The sequence below is a fragment of the Toxotes jaculatrix genome, chromosome 5, assembly GCF_017976425.1.
Source record: "Toxotes jaculatrix isolate fToxJac2 chromosome 5, fToxJac2.pri, whole genome shotgun sequence".
NCBI classification, from domain to species: Eukaryota; Metazoa; Chordata; class Actinopteri; family Toxotidae; genus Toxotes; species Toxotes jaculatrix.
In genome coordinates, this window is record NC_054398.1 from 21243262 (window position 1) to 21264768 (window position 21507).

General features: G+C 40.9%; 1 protein-coding gene across 1 annotated transcript in view; it reads left to right on the plus strand.

The window, feature by feature from the left end:
* The window catches only part of kcnq1.2 (potassium voltage-gated channel, KQT-like subfamily, member 1.2), a 153897-nt gene that overhangs the window by 23804 nt on the left and 108586 nt on the right, over nt 1-21507 (plus strand). The window contains exons 8-14 of the mRNA XM_041038396.1: nt 1740-1850; nt 2188-2283; nt 3056-3193; nt 6234-6399; nt 9920-9946; nt 11513-11566; nt 11965-12082. Of these exons, the coding sequence (XP_040894330.1) occupies nt 1740-1850; nt 2188-2283; nt 3056-3193; nt 6234-6399; nt 9920-9946; nt 11513-11566; nt 11965-12082 (710 nt within the window). The remainder of the gene's footprint in view (nt 1-1739; nt 1851-2187; nt 2284-3055; nt 3194-6233; nt 6400-9919; nt 9947-11512; nt 11567-11964; nt 12083-21507) is intronic.

Below are 21507 nucleotides of genomic sequence, written 5' to 3' on the forward strand. Positions count from 1 at the left end.
CTCCTCACTACTGTATGGAAAGTTAAAGAAAAGCTGCTATTTGTGTTTCTCTGTTAATAATGCTGAGAAAAGATTTTTTGATTACTACAGTTTGGTGATCTGCACCTTTTTTTTTGTGTCTGAGACTGTAAACTTGAGAGACATGACATGGTATTACAGTAGGTTTGGTCAGGTTTGTGAGTGTGTGTGTGCTTACTGAAATGAGATTGCGCTGATTGGAGAATGCTAAGCTCTCCCAGTGCTTATTCCTTCTCCTGGCATGATTTCCACATTCGGATGTGCAGGTGCGGCGCACAGCTGGAGGACAAGCAAATGCCATGATTCATATCCCCTCACTCTCTCTTGCTCCCTCCCTCCCTCCTTCCCTCTCTCCCTTACCTTCCTTGCTTCTCTTTGTCTTTTGCCAATTGCTGATAGTTAGGTAATGGATGTTTGATTTTAACGACCTTTCTAACATCAAACGGGACACGATGTGAGAGGGGTAAAAGAGGGAAATGAAAGCTGATAGTACCAAACCTGCCATTCTGTGGTTAGTGCTCATGTACATTTTGAATGGGGCTTAATCACACATACAGTACATGCAGTATGCAGATCATCATAGAGGTGCATACAGAGACACACATATTCAAAGACCAGGTCTGTGACCTTTGTGTAGACATGAAGAGGTTTTTGCCACACACCCTACAGTCTGAATGAGAGGGGTGTTTTTGAGTAGACCATTCCACTCTGATGGTCAGGAGGACATTGTTTAGTCATCGGATTTGTGGATGAGGGATTAAATCCCCCACTACTCCACCCACCCCCCCACAACACACACACAAACCCTTCCCGCCCCTGCTCCTTCTTTTTTACTCCCAAAGCCCTTTTAAGTATCTCACCTTACATCAGCCGCTTTGTGTTAGCGCACAGCAGTGGCTCACGAGGTGATACCCCATAGACACCCACGGTAAGACAAGTGTGTTCTGAATGTGTCAGAATTGGCTCGGCTTTCAGAGTGGGTGTACATGCAAATGCAAGAGGTATTTGTTTTCCCCCCTCACCCCAGCAAATTCCTACACTCACTGAGGATTAGTGGTTGGGAATCTTATTCCCTTTGAGGAGCAAGAGCCTGAAATGCCCCGGCCATCGCTGACAGTTGTGGAGCAAGGCCAGAATGGCTGATGAACTTTTTCTTTATTGTCTAACTCCTGTTATAGACTGCTGTGGCAAAGCTTTGAGAGCTCTGGACTGACTGACATTTTCATTAAAATCGGGGTGGGATTTTTTCTTTTCTTTTTTTTTTTTTATCTCTCTGAATCAAGTATTTCAGATGAAATATTTTTAGAAACATAAAACAATTCATTTAAAAACAAAAGACTGGTGTATTCAATGTCAAATTACTTACATGTATATTTCAGGTCCATATGTGGTAAAATAAAAAGACGGTTCTCAGAACTGATACATCCTGAGGTGAACGCACCTTTGATAAAACAGTGTTTGAGTAGCCAATGAATTAAAAGATTCCCCCTTCTCTTTGTAAGGTATTATTGCAATACAAACTCTACTGTAGACCTTGTCACACTTTTATTTGGAAATTAGTCACACTTTTATTTGGAAATACATAATGAATGGACTCATTATGGCTCTCCTAGACATGCAGTGGTGTAGCTTTATTTATTTAGAACTCTTAAGTTTCCTGAGATTTGTATGTTTGCATTTTTACAATCTGCTTAGGAGCTTGATTCACTCTCTGTTTCTAGGTGACTGTCACCACCATCGGCTACGGAGACAAAATTCCTCAAACGTGGATAGGCAAGGCCATTGCCTCCTGCTTCAGTGTCTTCGCAATCTCCTTCTTCGCTCTGCCTGCTGTAAATATAATTTAAATCCAAATCATATGAAATTCATCAGCAGTAAGCAAAGACTTCATTTAAGATTTATTAAACTTATTTTGTTTGATTTAGTTCCAACCTTATTACAGCTTGGTTGACTTCTGTTTTTCATTTTAGCTCAGACATTGCTCTCTGTGATGACGCACAATTAGACTTTTTTTTTTTTTTTGCCTTTTCTTATATAACTGTACTGATAAAATGATAAAACATGAATTTATCTTTATTCTCCATCTGTCTACCTACATCTTTAATGTGATATACATTTATTTTATTGAAGTTTAAATGGATACAGTTAAAACAAATTGTCCCCAATTAGGGTATCCTGGGCTCAGGGTTTGCCCTTAAGGTCCAACAGAAGCAGAGACAGAAGCATTTCAACAGACAGATCCCTGCTGCGGCCTCACTCATTCAGGTACGTGTGTGTATTACATGGAAGCATCCTGAACGTAAGGTAATACCATGGGGCATCTAGGTTGGTTATTTTAAATTCACCATTATATGAATATACTGTATACCAAAATCTAATCCAGAGACTGGTGCGTTATGCTGGTGCATGCATTCAAGCTTTGTATAATCCGCATGATATACATTAAAAACCAGGTCCCACACAGTCCATCAGTGATTTAACAGACATGTGCCACCATAGTCTGAGAAGATTCTGTAGCCATGTTCATAGACCAACACAATCTGATCCCTATTTTTTTGAAACGTGCAGACTTGCACCTTCCAGATCTTACCAGTGTAAGCTTCAGCAAACATTGGAAACTGAACAGAGAAAAAAAGTAACAGTGTTTGTTGTCTGCAAATTCCTACTGAGCCATGGAAAAGGTGAGCGGCATACCACTTGCCAAGAGTGAAATGGTAGATGAACAAGTAGCTATTTTGTGCCAAAAGCTACCCATTACAAGGATTACAGTTAACCCTGAATACACTGAGACACAACCACGGCTCAGACACCTGACTGTCTGCAGGACAATGACATATCAATATCAATCAATTAATCAAACAAAGAAATAAAAGAACCACCAGTAGTTGTTAAAGCAATTTACGCATATCCCTGAATTTGTGACCAATGGGGCAGCTCTGTGGTTGGTTTAGAGTAGAAGAAAATAGGAAAATGATTACAGTTTGTGTTGATCGGTTCACTGGCTAACACTCATTCTGTTTTAACCTGCCCTCCTCAGACACTGTGGAGGTGCTATGCAGCAGAGAAACCAGGCGGCTGTGCTGCTACATGGAAAATGTACGTCCTAACTCCAGAGGCCGTCACCACAGTGGAATCTGACAACTCCAGTCCTAATATCAGGAAACTGAACATATCGGTAATTAATCAATTTAACTTAAATTCTGAGCTAAGGGCATTGTGTGGCTTATGATCTGTAGAGTCTCCAGCTGCGATTTATTTACTTTTTTTTTTTCATAAGACGGGTCAATTATTTCTTTTTGAAACCACTCTTTACCCCTAAAATGTATAGTGTACTGTGGGCTAAGGCACTAACCTTGTGATGCCCTTGGTGTAAATCCAAGGGCATCACAAAGCATGTCTCTCTTCTGCTGTTTATTGTACCTCTTTACTTTGCCCCACCCAGAAAAATAACAGCATTCAGTCTTTGGGCATATGATAATAATGATAATTTTATTGGTTCGTTCTCTGATTTTTGGATATCTCATTTTGATATGACAATGTGTATATGTGGTGTTTCTCATACTGCACTTAAAAATAAAAAAAAAACATTTTCTTTTCCGATAGACATTTGAAATAATCTTTTGAACCTGAGCTGCGGAACATCAAGAACTATTCACGAGTGTTGTCAGAAAAGGCCATCAGACTTTGATACTGCAGGGCGGTTTTGCATACGTCTGGCCCACACCGTATTGTCTGCTTGTGCAGTTCACCTTTCACAACAATATTAGCTATGTTGCGTCTAGGCCATACAGCATAAAAGGCCAAGTTAAGTTCCCACAAACATACACACACGCGGAAGGACACACAACCCCCCCCCCCAGGCCTGACTCCACCAGGATGACTCGAGGCCTTTGTCTCCGCCGCACAAAGACTCAGTCAGTTGAGATGATGTCACCGCCGCCTTTCTCATGGGAGTAAACCTTTGTCTAGTAGAACAACAACAAAAAATCTTTGTGTAGCATTGAACCCACATGTATTGGGGAGATTGAAGGCTGCTTCCGCTCTTTTCTGTTTCAGCATGTGACTTTCTCCTCTGACTTTCCTCTCTCTCCCCTTTCCCTGTCTTTCAAGACTCGCTCTCTCCTGTTTCTTCTCTGTTTAACAGACTTTATTTCACTCTCTCTTTCTGTCTCCTCTCTTTCTGAGTATTTTTCTCTGTCCCTCTCTGCCTTGTCTCTTTCTTGCTCACTCCCATTCACACTGGTTTTTCTCCCTCTCCTCTTTATATCTAACCCCATCAGTCAGTCTCTTTATCTTCCTTTCTCTTAAACTCAGTGTATGTTACAGTTTCGTCCTGCCTTTCCATCCTTCTCTCTTTTCTCTCATTGAGTCTTACAGCACCCACCAACCCCCTCTTTCACTCTCTCTCCTAATGAGTCATTCAAACTTTGGGTATTTGGATTGAACTGCTGGCCACTTGTCAATGCCAAAGTCTGATCCACTGAGTCCAGATAATTGAGTTTCTATAAAGGCCACGTCTATGACGTTGGCGTGGGTCAGCTGGTCTAAGGATTGGACTGGAGGACCATTTAGGGCCAGAAACTCACTGATACATAGCACATAGCTATGAAAAACTATGTGTTAAACTGAGATTAAACAGGTATCACTTATGTCAGCAGCAAGAAGATTGTGATGTGTAACAACAGTATGAACTAGACAGGTAATAAAAGAAAATAATGTGTTTTGGTAGGTCAGCATTTTTTGGCACAATGTGGGTTTTTAGCACTTAGTGAAAATAGTTGGATCGATTGATTCATTGTTCAGAGAATAATGTTTCCTTGACAATTCTGAGCTCCTGAAATGTATTAAAACGTGCTGGGTTGCTACCGGGCTGCCACTTTGCACAAATTAAAGTTCAGCTATAGTGTTACAATCTTCAACTGAAAAGATGTGCATGTTAAATAGAGTATAAATGATTTACAGCAAGACCAATTGTGGCCAGTACTCTGAACATTCAGCATTGAAAGCAAGCCAACCGTGGAGCTGCACACACACACAAAAAAAAAAAAAAAAAAAAAAGAAACTAGCAGGTTCAGTGAAGATGTTCACACTGACAACATACATTAGCAAGCAAAGCAAAGAGGGCTGCTTTAGGTTACAAAAATGTCACTAGTCTATATTAAAAGACTTTTCTGGTGGATCATAACGTCTGAGCTAATAGCACTGGCTGAAAGTCTAGTTGGAATGGTTTAATTTATGGGACTGAACTCCTGGCACTCTGCTGGAGTTTTGTGCAAAGAATGAAATGATCATTTCTATGAAACTGTATGTTGCAGTGATGAATGCTCTGGCCTATGCAGCAAACAGCAGTCCAGAATACAGAGTGGGCCATTCTCAAAGCCTCTGTAGCCTCTGTAGTGGCAGTGGCTGATAAGTCAATAAGCGGTTATTTTGTGGGCTTTGAGCTCCACCCAGGTTCAACTTTGTCACTGATTCTATTTGTAAATTCCATGGACAGAATCTCTTTGTGCAGACAAGGAGTGGAGAGCGTAAAGTTTGGTCACAGAATCAAGCCTCTGCCTTTTACTGATCTTGTATTTCCATTTGCTTCATCGACCTCTGGTGTATGGGTTGCAGGCGAATGTGAAGTAGCTGGGATGAGATTCAGAATTTTAAGGGCTGAGGTCACGAAAATGCTGGATTTCCTCCTTCAGGTTGGAAGTTAGTCTCTTCCCAAAGTGAAGGAGTTCATGAACCTCTGAGCCTCGTTCACAAGTGAGGATACAGTATAATGTACTTGTGAGACAGGCTGACTGCTGCAGTGCTGGCATACGGGTGTGGACTATAAGTAAGACTATGCTATAATAGGTCATGTCATTATCTCTGGGTCCAGACCCAGGTCGCAGGGGCAGCCCACCCAATTCACAATGCACCGAAGGCCTATGGCACCTCCACAGGTGGTAAGCCCATGGGAGGTGGTGCCACCCGGAGTGGGATTCAAACCCACGACCCTGGGAGGTTGAGTCTCATGCTCTACCAACTGAGCTAACCAGGCGGCTGCTATAATAGGTAGCTTAACTAATTTTCAGAGGGAAAGTGGGAAGGAAAGGCACAAAAGCTCCCCTTTTGACTGTGACATCATCTCATGTAGACAGCATCAGGACAGTTTGTGAGTACATTTAACCATCACAATATAGCCCTGACACACTTTTTTTTTCATGTTTTCTGTCTCTCAGAAAAAGGGAACCAAGAGGAGATTGAAGCCCAGAGGTAATGGCTCTATGGGTGTCGCCTCAGAGAGGGCTGTATCAATCCCCCAGATCACCTACGATCACATTGATGACTCTGTAGAGAAGAAAGATGTCTCATTTTTCTTGGAGGAGCCAAGGGGCTCTGTTGAAGGTAATACACTGAAAAGAGCACTACTCTCATGTTACTGTAAAGTGTTGGTTACAAATTGATATCTAATAGGTATCAAGGGTTACTGTCACTTGCTAATTTTCCATTTGTTCATTCTGAGGTCCAAACATGTTATTCAAAGAAAACCAGCTAAACTCTGTAAGTGACCTTTCTTCTAACAACTCAGCCTCAGACAAGTCAACTAGCCAAGATTACACATGAAAGAACTGAGCCCTGTTTTACTACGGCGTGATCAAGCTGACTTCATCTTGGGCGTCATCAGAATGGCATTTTTATTTCGAACTTGACACCTCAGAAGGCCATGTTCTGTGAAGGTGTTTTTGAAAAGGGTGTTTCTGAGTTGCATTGATTGTCTTTGTGTAGCTATTTTTGCTGTTTTGACACAGTTTTAGGCCAGCTGGCAGTGAAGCCTGTGTCATGTGGAGGACATTTGACGAAGTGAGTTACAGCAGTAATGAAACCAACTTTTTTTCTCTCTTCCCCTTAATACAGTTTTGTTTGATGAAATAATGTGTGTTGAGGGATGTGAAATGATGTCATGCTTCCTTAAAGGCCTTGGAAATCCATTATTTCTGTAAAAGTTTGATCTGTTTTGCATTCAGGGCATTTAAATTAGCAGAACAACTCTATGGGAATGACATTTCTTATAACACTTGCTTTAGAAATACTATCTGTAGATTAATCCCCTGAATAATTATGTTGCCAGCTTAACAAATCCAATAATATACTTATTCTTACACCTTTTGGCTTGTCGAGTCACAACAGAGCCAACATCTTACTGTGTCACACTAACAAAGATCTGACAGCTGTAAAAAGCTAAAAATGATGGTGGCCTATTCAAAGGCGCTCACACTTGGAGCACGGGTGCTCACTGCTGTGACTGTTGCCACATGGCAAGACATCATAAGAAATCATAATAACTCTGTCATCTCATTAGTTCATTCTTTGTGGAGATGCTGGTAAGACAAGATACATGTGTGAACAAATCTGGCGATGACAGAAGGTAGTGATTACGTATGGATACTGAATACTGGCCAAGGTTTTTAAAGAATGCAGTGTACTGGTGGAAAATGTAGTTGTATTCAGTTTTTTAGTCACGCTAGTGATGAGGCTTCAAGGATGGCAGAGTCATCTGGGTGCCTGGTTAGTCAGTCCATCTTTACTGTCCTGACTGAAATATCTCAACAACAACTCCGTGGTTGACATGAGATTTTGTACAGACTTTCATAGTCCCCAGATGATGAATCCTTTGACTTTTCCAAAAGGGCCATCAATCATGAGGTTGACTTGTGCTGTTGTCGGGTCAAAGTTTCAATTTTGCCAATAATTGCAAATGACTTGGCAAAGTAATGACATTCCCATCAGCCTGTACATTGTGTTTAGTGCTTTGTAAATGTTGTAAATATTGTGTGTAAATGTTAATGTAAATGTTAGTAAATGTTAGCATGGTGAACATGGTGAACTTACGGCTTACATCAGCATGTTAACATTGTAGTCCTTAGCCTATACTTTAAAGCACTTATGTGTCTAAATACAGCCTCACAGAGCCACTAGCATGGCTGTAGACTCTTCATCATGTTTAAAGTTCTGTCATTATCATATTGTCTTTGTAGCTTTAACCCGAAGTACAAAGTAATTATGAAAAAGACAGTCTATTTGAATGTGGTTTTTAGAGCTAATCTCCTGCAAAAGATTGCAGTTTGTCTCTCAGTTCATGCAAACAGTGTAGACCATTACACATTATTGGAGCAGTTGTTATGTGCTGGTTTCTCATTTTCACACAGTAAACAGAGGCCCTATCCTGATCTCCTTAGAGCCAAGATGGCTGCCAGGTGTCTCCAGCACGCCAGATGGAAGCCATTACAGTCTCAGTGGTGATTAGAGGTCATGGTTACAAGCTCTTTACTGCTTCACTTGTCCCTTTTGCTGGCCACAGACATCCACACTGGGCTTAGGTAGAAAAAAAGTGGATATTTTGTGCAGTTTACCAGTATTGGTGTGATCATACCAAAGCCAAGTTGTGTGTGTTTTTTTTTCTCTCTTTTTTTTTGCCATGAGGCTTAGAAAAGCTTGTGTGGAATGATTGTCCGATTATTCTGTATGCAGATAATTATAAAATTTGACCTATAGTGGTTCCTAATTGTTGCCAGTACTCATACATAACAGTAGAAACTTTTTTTTTTTAATGCAGGTCTGTACAAACAGTATATGATAAATGTCTGATTGGTTAAGAGTGTGGTGGTTTGACTTCCTGTGTTAAAAGCCATCCCGGCCAAATGAATTGACCTAGACTCCAGGTTAATGAGTTTTTCCTGTCAAAGCGTGCAGCCATAAAGAGAGCTGGTGTGACATAAACTTGACATAAAGGCAGACCATCACTAGAGGATAAACCACAAGGGGAAAAGTTGTTTAGTTTCCTGCTTAATTGGGAGGATCTTGGATAATGAAGGAGAACATATGTTTTGTAGAAAGGGTGTGTGAGAGGACAAAAATGAAATTCAGAGTTAATGGAAAACCAGTTAGATATCACATTTTATCCAGTATCCATTCACGTATTCGTACTTTAACATGCAATATGTCTGTCAACAGGTAAATCATATGTTCTAATAACTTTTCTTTTCTTATATATTCACCTAAGGTCAGTCAGGTTGACAGTATGGACTGGAAAAAGGAATAGGAAAAGCTGTGGATGGCATAAAACCATGTAAAGAAGCCTATGTCTGCAGCCTGCTGTCACTAATGATAATGTGTAGGGTTGAAACAGCATGGGACTGTATGATCTTTGCTACAGATCCCGCCGTAAAACAGGCATGTACAATGTTAACTGTCTGCAACGGGGCCGCTGCTTTTTTTTGGTTACTATTATATATTATTATTATTACTGTTTCAGCTTGGTCCCTGGCTCCCAGATCTCTTAAAGATATTTAACAGAGATGCAAATATTTTTTTTAACAGTTAAACATTTGCTATTAAGATGGCTCAATGATCAGTGGTGCTTCCTGATGATCCTACTGTATGTAGCTTACTCACTGAAAATGCACAATATGTGCTAAGGTTTTATATTATTTATTAATCACTTGTCCTATTTAGCAAGCTGGTTTAATTTCGATTTTGCTGTAATGGGTTTATGAGTCATCTAATATTGTAATGCAGTGCGGTTGTTTCGGGCGGGTTGGGCTGGGGTTACTGAAGGGCAGGAGGGAGTGTCAGAGTCTCAGTGAGTAAAATGGCAAACGCAGGAAGAGAATGAATGAACTGTGACACATTGTTGGGTTAAAAGACTAAATGAGTGAATAGACAGTGTTATCTGTGCTTCCCTCTTTACCATTTCATCTGGCCCGAATATAACATAAAATCAAATCGCCTTCTTGTAAAGGTGGAAATGACTGTGCAGAGAAAATGCTGACATAGATTGTTGATGTGTCATTTCTGCACAAACTCCAGTGTTCTCTCGCCACGTTGCAGTCCCATATTAACAATCTTTCTTTGGCTTTCTTCGCAGGAATCACCAGGTTGTTCAGACAGACAGGTGAGTCCTTCTACCTCCTCCATCTCAATTGAGGTGCATTAAATGGAATTCTAATGATCGGGTTATGCCATTTTTTTCAACAAATATTTTAGTGCACCCTGGTCTTATGGTAGCTACGTACCTCAAGTTTCCATTCCATAATCTTGTACTTTAATGCATAAGCTTTAACATTCCTGTTATTCTTTGTCAAAAAGACAGGCACAAAGGCAGCTTATATAGTGTATGTGTGATCTCTGCACTGTCTAACCAGTAGCCCCTTCCACTGGTTAAGTACTTCTTTTTTTTCCCCCCATTAAAAACTCCTCTGTGTTAATCATTAGCTAGCCTGCCTTTTTAATGTGGCCCAGACAGTATTTTAATTAGACTCTCTGGCTGGCTGGGCCTTTGTCCCCAACTGGACCAAACCAGAGCCAAGCAGAGAGACTCAGACATTGGTCCTGGGTTGACCTGGCCTGTTTTCTTTGCTGGGTGCCCTGCCAACACCACGGGTGAGGAACAGGGCTGGCCTGGATTGGAATGGGTAGGGGCCTAGGGGACCGTGGGGACAGGGACACCAAAGAGAGGGAGAGGGAGAGAGCGAGGGAGGGGGTTGTGGAGTTGATAAGCGGCCATTGTAGAGCACCAGTGGTCAGAAATAAACTAGTCATTGTTTGATTTAGTCAATGTCCGGCTTATCGCTCCACTTATCTGTCTGGCCCCACCTACCTCTCTGTCTGTGAGAATCTCTCAGTGGAGCTCCCCCTCTCTCTCTGTATCTCCATCTATCTCACTGACTTTTTTTTCTCTCTGCACTTATTCTTTCTTTCTCTCTCTCCTGCCCTTGGCTCATACTCCTCCAGCCAAACACGTTTGCACTGATGGGCCAGATAAACTACATAATGTTAATAAACCCTTATCCTGCTTGTGTAGCAGATAAGCCAGTTCACATCTCCTTCAGTGAGCTGAAGTTGGGGCTAAATGTGGCTATGGTTAGCCCTGGTAACCCCTCGTCCTTTTTTTTTGTCTCACTTTTTCTTCCTCTCTCATTCCCTGTTACTCTCTCTGTTGCTATCTGTGCTTCCGGATTGAACAATGTCAAACAAACCCAATGATGGAATACAAGAGAGGTTGAATGGCTTTTACTTGAATTGGAATGGTCATTCTGTTCTTGGACACAGATTTGCCTCTCCATTCTTTATCACAATGGAGGCCTGGTGGTTTGGAGGAGAGACATGTCAAACTCTGCTGACAGTCTGACTGCAGGTCAAGACCCTGCTACACATGATGTTTCTTTGCTGTTGTTTTTAGCTGCGCCAGCAGCCATCCAGCTGCACTGTTGAACTGGAGCGCTGCAATTTCTGCTTCTGCACATGTTGTTTCCTTATGTACATCATCAAATAAAAAGTTCCTCTCATTTGGAGAAGTTTTTGAAAACCTCCATGTTGATTAAGAATTGTGTTTCACACTAGATGGGTGAACACTGAAGAAACCCACTGATAAAAAGTGTGTTTATTTCAACTTCTTTTTTCTGTTTTCTTTCTCCTGTCTTACTTTTCTCCTATTTTAATTATGTTTGCATGCCATCAGGCCCTCCTCATCATTCTTGGTCATCTTTCACTCTGAGCTGCCCTGGCTCTCCAGGTATCTTTGTTTTTTTCTTTGTATCTGCCTTTATTTTACTCATACTCACACGCATAGCAGTCTGCACTTCTCAGCTTATTTTCCACTGGAATGCAGTGTCCTTTGTCATAAGATTTCAAACTATTGTTCATCTTAAGAAATTTAGTTCCCCATGATGTAAAACAGTTCTAAAATAGTTTCTAGAGAAGCCAAACTCTGTGCATATTTTATATACAGTATTTACTTAACTCTTGTTTTGTATCTCTTAGCTTCTGTGCTATACACTGCAACTGTCACTTTTGTATTGAACACACTGCCTGAGTTTAAATTGAACAGATTTATTTGTATTTATTTGTATACAGTTCCCAAGTCCAGTACAAGTGTACTGGAAAATTATCCGTTATTTATGTGCTTTGCAGTCAAGAGGGATCATGATAACAGCACCTCCATCGACATCTCCCGCGCCAACAGCTTAACTGATGAGCTGGACTACATGAGTGAAGACATTCCCCTGCCAGTGGTGACTCACAAAGCTCAGTAAGTCCCACAAAGTTTTCCTTTTGCTCTTCTCTGGAACTCCCATCTCCCTCCCATCCATCACCCTGCACTGCCCTCCATTCTCTGATCCATATTATACTGATTTCCCTGCTCGTCATCGTACCTAAAGGCCTTTTGTCAGACCACAGAGCCCCTCTGGCTGCTCTCTAAATGAAGTTGTTTTGTTGAACTCTCTTGAGGGTTAAAGAGACTCTCAAGGGCCAAGGCCATATCAGGTACAGAGAGTTATAAAGGGGATTATCCCTTTAGTCTTGAGGGAAATGTCAAAGAAATCCCTTTCAATAGGTTGTAGGACATGTTAAGGTACTGAAAGCTTGTCACCACATGCCCTCTTAAGGTTGAGAATTCTCTGTTGTTGGTTGCTGTGTGAATTGCAAATGCGTTTTGATGATGTTCCTTCCTCCTGCTGACCCTCTCATATAAATGAGTTTCATTAATGTGATTTAAAAAGTAATTCTGATGTAATTAGATTTTCTTTGCTTCCTGTATTAACATACTGTAGCAAAGCATGTTAATGATTGTCACAACAACAATTCACCCTTAGTTACTCTATTAATTCCTTTTGTCTTTTTACTAGTATCAACAGACCAGTACTCCCACATGGTGTTTTCACATGTTTACACTATCATCAATTGCTACAAGTGTTCACAAAGAAGCAGAGTGGAAAGACTTTGGTTAGACAACATGTCAACACTAATGTTTGGCGTAAACAGTTTGGGAGACTTGGGAGTTTGAGTTCCTTTCCCACTGGGGCAGAGTCATGTAGCATCAGCGCATCCACATTAGGTGGAGCAGGTAGGTAATACCAAGTCCCATAGGACTAAATGCAGAATCAATAGAAAGCTACATGGGGTTACCATGTAGTTGATGCTGTGTATATGTGGTTGTTCCCTGTCATGAATAATGGATACAGTTAATCCATAGTGTACATCTGTCACAGGGAGCTGCAACACCCTTAAGTGCCTCAAGCATCAGCTTCTGTGCACTGAAGGCTTTGAGATGCTGTTTGATTGTTGTGATGTGCTGTGACATGTTGACATGATGCAGTATTTTTATTCCTTTGTAGTACAAATAGTTCTTCACATGTACTCGTAGTGTATATACATTTATATTACAGTAGCAAGAAAAAAGTTGTTCAAAGTGGAGCCCTTTTGGTGGTTTCATTTTCAGTCCACACTTACTGTTCATTTATTGGCCAATTTCTATTGCAACACACTGTATGTAGGCTTCATTTTTAATTAGTTCACATTGGTGTAAATTGGATTTGATCTAATAGCTATGCAGTTTGGTCCTTTCTAAAGTTTAGCAAATAAAAATGATTTAGTTTAAGGTGTAGGGGAGAGATGGGACATGTCAGTGTCTCTGCTCAAGAGAATATGAGTCTAGATCTATTATTTTATTTAAAGTTTGTTTTTTTTTAATTACTTAAATACCGTATGTAAGAATGTGTGCTTGTGTGTTGATTCTCATAGATGTGAGTTTGTGGATGTTGTTTATAACAATATACGGTATTCTTACCTAATAGGCATTCTTTTCCCTCTGCTGGCCCTGCAAATATACAGTCACCCCTGTCCCTCAAACTCCATCGCTGGCCTCTGGCTTTTCTAACTCACTCTGCATTCTCTTCTGTGCCCTCTTGAAAACAAAAAGCTTTGTGCACTTTTTGTACAGACGAACACCGGATTATTAGCATATAGGGCGAAATTCTTATACAGTATCCCTCACTTTCTTGTTTTTAGTTCGAAATATCTTAAGGGAGATAAACCTTCCAGTCCTTTTAATTCAAGTAAAATCATTAACAAACCAAACTTTAACAGTAAAACGAGAGTTATGAGCAGCAGAATGCTTCTTCTCTCTCTTGCAGTCTTTTGACCTGCCCGTTCGTGGCATTGGTCCAGGACTCTTTCTCCACACAGCACTTGAATTCCACAAGGTACTGTACTGGCTCTCCCGCTATTCTTCTTCTCTTTCTCTTTCCTTTTCTCCACCTCTTCATCCCTCCATCTGCCCTGAAGCTTATCTGATGGTCAAAAGAACGCCATGGAAAATGTCACTTTTGACACAGCATAGAAACCATGACTAGCCACCACCCAAACCCCTATTAATTATTTAAAATTTGATATGTGCGCCACCCCTGGAAAATGTGATTAACGTTTCTCATATTTTAGTTTTGGATGTTCTTTTTACTGAATAGAAACCTATTGTTTTTTTGTTTGTTTTTTTTAAATTGGTGCTTAGGAATACCTCTGGGTCATTCTTTAAACCTGGAAACTGGGAAACTGCCATAGCCAGACTGTTGTCCTTACAGTGTCTATGTTAGTATCCAATGTTAAAGACGAGAACCCATTCTTCAATCAAATAGCATGAATATATTGTAGCAGTAGCTGTTACCTGTGCTGATATATAAAGAAGAAGCTAAGTCACCTAAGCAAAGGCCTGTGGTTTTCTATGCACGTGTTGTACTAATTTATTATTGACTGTTCATACATAATTATATCATTGATAGACTTAAGACAGATGTGTAAATGCGTGTCATGGAAAATGACTAATGGCTTTGTTGTGGTTCAGTCATTCAGTTGTGAATGCTGATGTTATTTAGAAACTGATGCATAACTGCAGGGGGACAGGTTGCATCTCCATTGCAGCTAACGTGTCTGTTACTGTTAAAGTGGTAAACTCTGAATCTCAAAGTGCTCCCAAAATGGCGCTGTATATGTGAGCATGTTTTATCTGAATTTGCAAAGAAACACGTTATGTCTAGAACTCCAGCCCTTGTTCTCCCTAACAGAAGATGGCGCTCCTCTTTTACAGTACACAGGCAACATGCTGATACAGTATGCCATAAATCAGCCCATAGCCTGTTGTTTTAGGGACCTGTTTGCTCATGACTGGCCTAGTATCATTATAATTACTGCAGCCTGTGTTACACTCATCTTGAATTGTCATTTTACGTTACGATGGATTAACATAGTTAATCTCAGCAAAAGCATGTAGTCAGATTTCCTGCCAGTTCATTAATCAATAGCTCTGTATTAAAAATGACTTTCGTAGTAATTTGTCAAGGAAAATTCAACGTGTGTCATCTCATGGCCAGGACACATGTACTTATTTTCTTAAATATTCTTTTTTATGTGTGTGTGTGTGTTGTCTGTTTGCACTTGTGTGTGTCTGACTATTTGCGTGTGCCTGTGGGTGTGAGACCACTGGTGTTAATGGCTGAGTGTGTGAAAGCGAGTCTTCCAGCTGCAGAGACAGACAGTGTCTATTTGTATCCATTGCAGTGCTGCCGTGCCCATAACTCAGCTGTAACAGCCAAGCTCAGATTTGGGCCATGCTGGGCACTCCCATAACAGCTGGTTTGTTTTGCCCCTAGTGTCACGCCACTAAGGACAGCACTGTCATTTGGCATCCTTATCTGGATTTCTGCAGACAGCTACCAGATCCACCCATACTGCCTGAGGCGACTTGCATGCACACAAGCTGTATCAGTTTTCTGTTATTTTATATTCAGGAATTGGAGCTTCTCCACACCCTCTAGCTGTAATGTAAATTTGACATGAGCTGGCTCCTTTCTCAGTTTAGATTTCGGCCTGTTCAAACAGCATTTATCCTACATTTCTGGTATCTCTATCACTTTTATTTCTCTGTATCAGCATTCTCTGGAACATTTGGCTGTTTGTTTTGCCTTCTCCGAAGCAGACTACTCCAAAAATGTGTGTGAGTGTGATTGTGTGTGTGTGTGTTCGTTCACATGTGAAAGAGGCATCAATACAGCTGGCTGTGACGTCTCAGGGCTTCTGAAGAGGAAGTGGTGCAGGGCAGCGTCCACACGCAATCATGTCTTTTGCTCCTCTAAACCCAAAACATTCACTCACACACACACACACACACACAAGCACTCTTTTTCTCCGTCTGAGAAGATAAATCTTTATTATTGCTTTGTTTGTTTGTTCGTTTAAAACCAGCTGATTTCAAATGTATAAATTTATTAGAATAAATCTAATAAATCTACAAATATCTAATCAAATGGTATAAAAATCAAACAAAAAAAAAAAAAACAACATACACTTGTTCCACAGTCATCAGCATAGTTCTTCCCTTTTTAGTGTAAACATTTCCTTCATTATTTGTTTACTTGGCCCTGTGTAAATGAGGCTTGATTTTGTTACAGTTCAGACAAACACTGATTTCCGTTGATTGTGTACATGCGTTAGAATGTGTGAGAACCTAGTGGCTTGGTGGTTTGATATGATACAGTGTGTGTGTACAGCTGTACACTCTGAGGATATAAATTTGTGAGATTTACTGGTTAACTGTTGAATGAAATCATAACAAACCCCAGCGGGGCTGCTGATCCTCAGTCCACCCCAAAGCAGGTTGACTTTTACCCTCTTGAAGAATGAGTAAATGTTTCCAAGTACACTTCTTAAACCCCAAACAGAGGAAGGCCTTGTTTAGCTGATTGCAGTGATTGTGTCCTATCTCTCTCTCTCTCTCTGCTTTGCTGTGATTCCCTTTTTCTCTCTCTGTTCTCTACAACTGCCTCATCTCTCAGCCTTTCCATACACCCAAACACTCATCCCTCTTTTCCTTACTCCGACAGGCAGCACCAGATCAGTAATGTCTGTCATCTTGTGACCTGAGGCAGGCGCCTCTTTCTCTTGCTGGGTGTGGCCAGGTTTCTTGCCCTTCTCCTCCTCCTCCTCCTTGTCTCCTTTCAGACCTGTAAAAGCCTGCATGGGCCACCTACAGGCAGCTCTTAATTAGTTCCCCTCTTACAAGCTAGCCGGAGATAAACAATGAAAACCCACTGCAGCGCCACAGGAGGGATTGCAGGCAGAGACACATGCATCATGGCCCGTCGTCTTCAAGTAGGGGCCTCTCTCTGCTGAGCAACTGGCATCTTTTGTGCAGAGCTCTGAACAAATTGACTTTTTGTCTGTGTGGCCTCTGTATGCCTGTCTTGTACACTGTACTCTGATATTAATGACACAGAGGGGCGTTTCAAACATATGGCGTTTAGTCAAGAGGAAAAATCTAAAGTCCATCCATAGTTTCTGTCACATGAGTCTTTTTAAACCTTGAATATCGTTGCTTTGTCAAACGTTTTGTGATATAAGCTCCTACCACAGCTGCCCCCCCCTCTCCTTTCCTCAACTTTGTGTCCCAAAACATGTGCCAAGTTATTTTATAGGGTTTTATGCAAGATTCAACAGTGAATCTAATGTGAAAATATCCAATAAATCCTCTTAATATTTTTGGCTTTACTGCCAAGTATTAGAATGACAAACTAGACTAGGCAAGGGCCCCACTTTGAGCACATGCACGAGACACAAATGCACACACAAATGCACACACATATGCACACAGACAAATGGATGGGGTAAGATCAGTGGCCTCCTGCCCTGCAGCAAGAAAAGCTGCCCGGGCGCTGCTGCTTTATGAAAAGCTAGAGAAAGGAACTAAGAAAGAAAAGAACAAATTGTGCCCCTGTTTCTTGACTTTCTGCCAATTTCTAGAGCATAAAAAAAGACAGAAAATAGTCTTGGGGCTGTAAAACAGCCACACACTGATTCATATTCTCTGTGCACGGAGGGATTCAGAAGTTAATCTCATTAAAGACTCTGGGCTTTTTATGTGGTTGCTGACCTCCACTCTACCTTTACTCACTTGGACGTATTAGAAATAGTTTAATTGCTCTCACTTGGCCAAAATACAACCAGCATAAATGCTACACTTAAGCTGGCAGTCTAGTAGAGTTAAAATTGAAATTGGCTTGTTCTGCAAGCAATAAGTTGGCTGGGGGTGTTGGGGTTTGATTGTTGCAGAGTGTACAGGCGTCTAGTCAAAACCTGTCAAAACTTTAACACAAACTTTAATTGCCCCATTCTGCTGTGTCTGCATTTGGTGTCATGTGATCAGTCCAGCATTATTCATGTGGGCTTAAGGTGCATGTTTCTGGTTGACTTCATATTGTTTATAATATTTCCACTTTAGATAGATGGAAGGATTGTAACAGTAAAATGAATGCTATTTCAGGCATGTCCTTCATCCTTCAGCTCCCCGAATGCAGCTCAGTCTACCGTACCAAGACAACATTTTTCTGTATTGGGCTTCAGTGTTTTTCACAATGCCACGGTAACATTAGAGAAATGTATGTAGTACTTTCAGTTTTCCAAATATGCTAAACCTGTTAGGCCATCTCTTATCGACTTCTGTTTGAAATTCAAGGCCGGTGGTCATCTTTGCGTTGCATTGCACTGAGACTACTACTTCTGCTTTATACTTAGGCAGCACACCATATGTCATTGAAGGTCACAAGTGACCTTTCTGGTGTGACTTAGCTTGCGTGTCACAATGTGGAGAATATACAGTGTTACAGCACCACTGACTGCAGTAAAAGTCGTCAGGCTTTTTTATAGACAGCATTTATCCTGGAGTGTTATATAGATCCCTTAAATGAGAGATAGGTAATACTTAGGTATGTTTGAAAAAAGAAGCCACAATTTCATATTCCTTGCAAAACAAGTGCCTGTTTGGATCAGGGCTCACTAACTGAAATCACAGACTGTATTAATTCAACAGACAAAAGATGATATAGATTGTTTGAAGTTTTACTGTTCTTCCACAGAAAGAGAGATCATTGGCTGCTGGAGCAAGTTCTCCCACTGGGGCCAAAAGGGAATCAGCAAGCCATCTTTTATGGCATATACGTCACACCCAGTGCAATAAAAGGCATTTTCATGAAGTACTTAATTAAAGAGTGTGTTTTGTCAGGCTTGACACTGGCCATCCCGCATTAATGAAGGCCCTCGTGCTGCTGTTATAAGGGGTGAGAGTGTTTACTCCCCCTCAGTGGTGTTGGTGGTTCTGGGAGGGTTTTATGGCGAGAGACCATCAGTGACGAGGGGAACGGCCCGCTTTATTGCCTCTCACCGCAGGTTGGAAAATCCAGAGACTCAGCAAGCATGAATTGCATAAATAAACCGTCCAGACCAAATAAAAAGATACTCTCACCAACATGATCTCTAACTGTTGCATCCAGATTATTGCCTGGTCTGAGTGCAGTGGCTGGAAATCATATGAGCGCCATTTTGGCTCTATTAGCATGAATGAAATCTGCCTGGAGTGCACACGGTGGTAGATTGAAGTGATCCTGTCACTGCACGCTGGTTTGGTGAATATCCTGGTGCGGTGCAGTGTATCAGGGTTCAATCTAAAATCAGTATGAATAACTCCCAATGAACCAAGCCACACTGTGTAGCATAGCAAGCTTCAGCAAACCAAAATAGACAGGCAAACAAGAGCTGGGTTTATTACCTGTAGTTCAGTATTAGCTGACAGGTTTGTTGATATTTTTTATATCTTTTTCCTCCATAATCCGAAGTGGGGTTGCTTGGGGATGCTGGCAATGTACAGTAGCAGTACATGCTGATTTTATTGTCAGACTTGTAGTCAGTTGATCGGGTTTATTATCATAGTATATACTCATAATTAGAGCTTACATTCACTCTAATCATGAGGATTTTTTCTGTTTGGATGCTGCTTGAAATGTTAAAAAATAATGACTGTTGCTCTTATGTACATCTGGTGGTCTTAATACCCCCTGAAAGGCCAATCATAGCAGTCAGTGGAGAGATTTGTGTCTGGAGCTTAAATATATTGTATGTTTTGGAAGTGTATGGTTTGCATGTGTGTGTGTGTGTGTGTGTGTGTGTGTGTGTGTGTGTGTGTGTGTGTGTGTGTGTGTGTGTGTGTGTGTGTGTGTGTGTGTGTGTGTGTGTGGCCTTACAGACCTACCCCAGCTTTCCCCTTTACCCTCCAATGCTTTGTTTGGCATCAGTTGCTCTTCATTCCTCCAGGTAGACCCCATCACCTGTAGCAAAGAAAGTGGAGGTGGGGCGGGCACAAAAACAGTTCATGGAAAAGGAAAATTAACTCAGGAAATAGCTGTTTTCTGAGATACTTTGTGTCATAGCTGCTCTTTCTTTTGTTCAGGGGCAAGACAATTTTCAGAAAACTGAAAAAAAGTATTTGTTTTGATTAGACCTGAGTGCTGTTAACAATTACAGCCTCATAGGACAAAATTAATGACAATTAGTATTTTGGTTTGCTGCCTCCTGAATTTAATGGATTCCAGGCAATACTTTATTTGAGTGTTTGGATTTTATTTAATAATGTTTGTCCTAATGGATTGTAGCATTATAACAATGAGGTTAAACATACAAATTAAACTAACTAGGCAGCACAATTACCCAAAATTAAATTATTGGAATCCCAGTTAATGGAAGCCAAAATAAGGTAGCTTGAGGATATTTTTTTTCTGCCCACACAAACCACATTCATTACTGAACAGGAAGTAAGTCACATTAATTGCTAAACACTTCATGTTTCCTTATCATATACTTGTTTGTGAGTGGCATTTATAAAAGAAAGAAACAGTGGCTTGAACTTCTTGGTAGTATCTGGCGGCAGAATTTATTCTAATATGATTTCTCTGAATGAAAGTTGAAGTCCCATCCTCAGAACTTTTCTTATCACCCTGACCACTGAGAAAAACACCGGGGTGCTAGAGTCAGTTGCCTCTATCACAATGCCATCACTAGGGTTTGCATGAGTTTTATAGGCGACACCCCTCACAACCCCACACATTTGCAGCTTCACCACAGAGAGTACGCTGGAATTTGGCACGCGCTTTGCTTCTCAGAGAAACCCAACCACAGTGTTCCTGTGGTTGTGGGATTGGAAGTTTATCTTACATGTGATATCTTGGACGTACAAAGAAAAAGATAAGCAATGCAGAGAATTAAAGCTTTTTTTTTTTGTTGCCCTAAATCGTACGTTCGCTGTAGCCTGTGATAAAGAAAAGGTCCACAGGTTATCAGTCAAGACTTTGAATGCCTCTGAAGCCAGATGTTTTAAAGCAGGGGAGTGAAAAGCTGTAAATCGTGTAAGGGGAACAGGTAAGCCTTGGCAATGCGCCTGTCACCTCCACTCCACAAACTCCACTCAAACACACACACACACACACACATACACACACTTCTTTCTACTCCCCAAGTGTATTTTTTCCACTGCTGTTAATAGGAGCCATATAGAGCCCATTTCATAATGAAAGACCCCCCAGGGGCCATGGTAGTAAATGGGACTAATAACCCTCTAAATAAGTCTCTTCTAGTGCTGAAAGGCCGGTCTTTTTATACTGAAAGTGTATATGTGCTGTAAAGTCTTTTCCAGCCTACTACTGTAATTTTATGGCTCTGTTTTATCCTTTTCTTTTAAAGCCTGTCGGAGAAATTGGGAGGGAAGTTAGAGAGGGTGTCACTGGATCAAAGTACTGTAGGCCCTTCTAGTTTTAGGCTCTGAAATGTAGTAAAATGCATAAAATTAAATATCTGGGATGT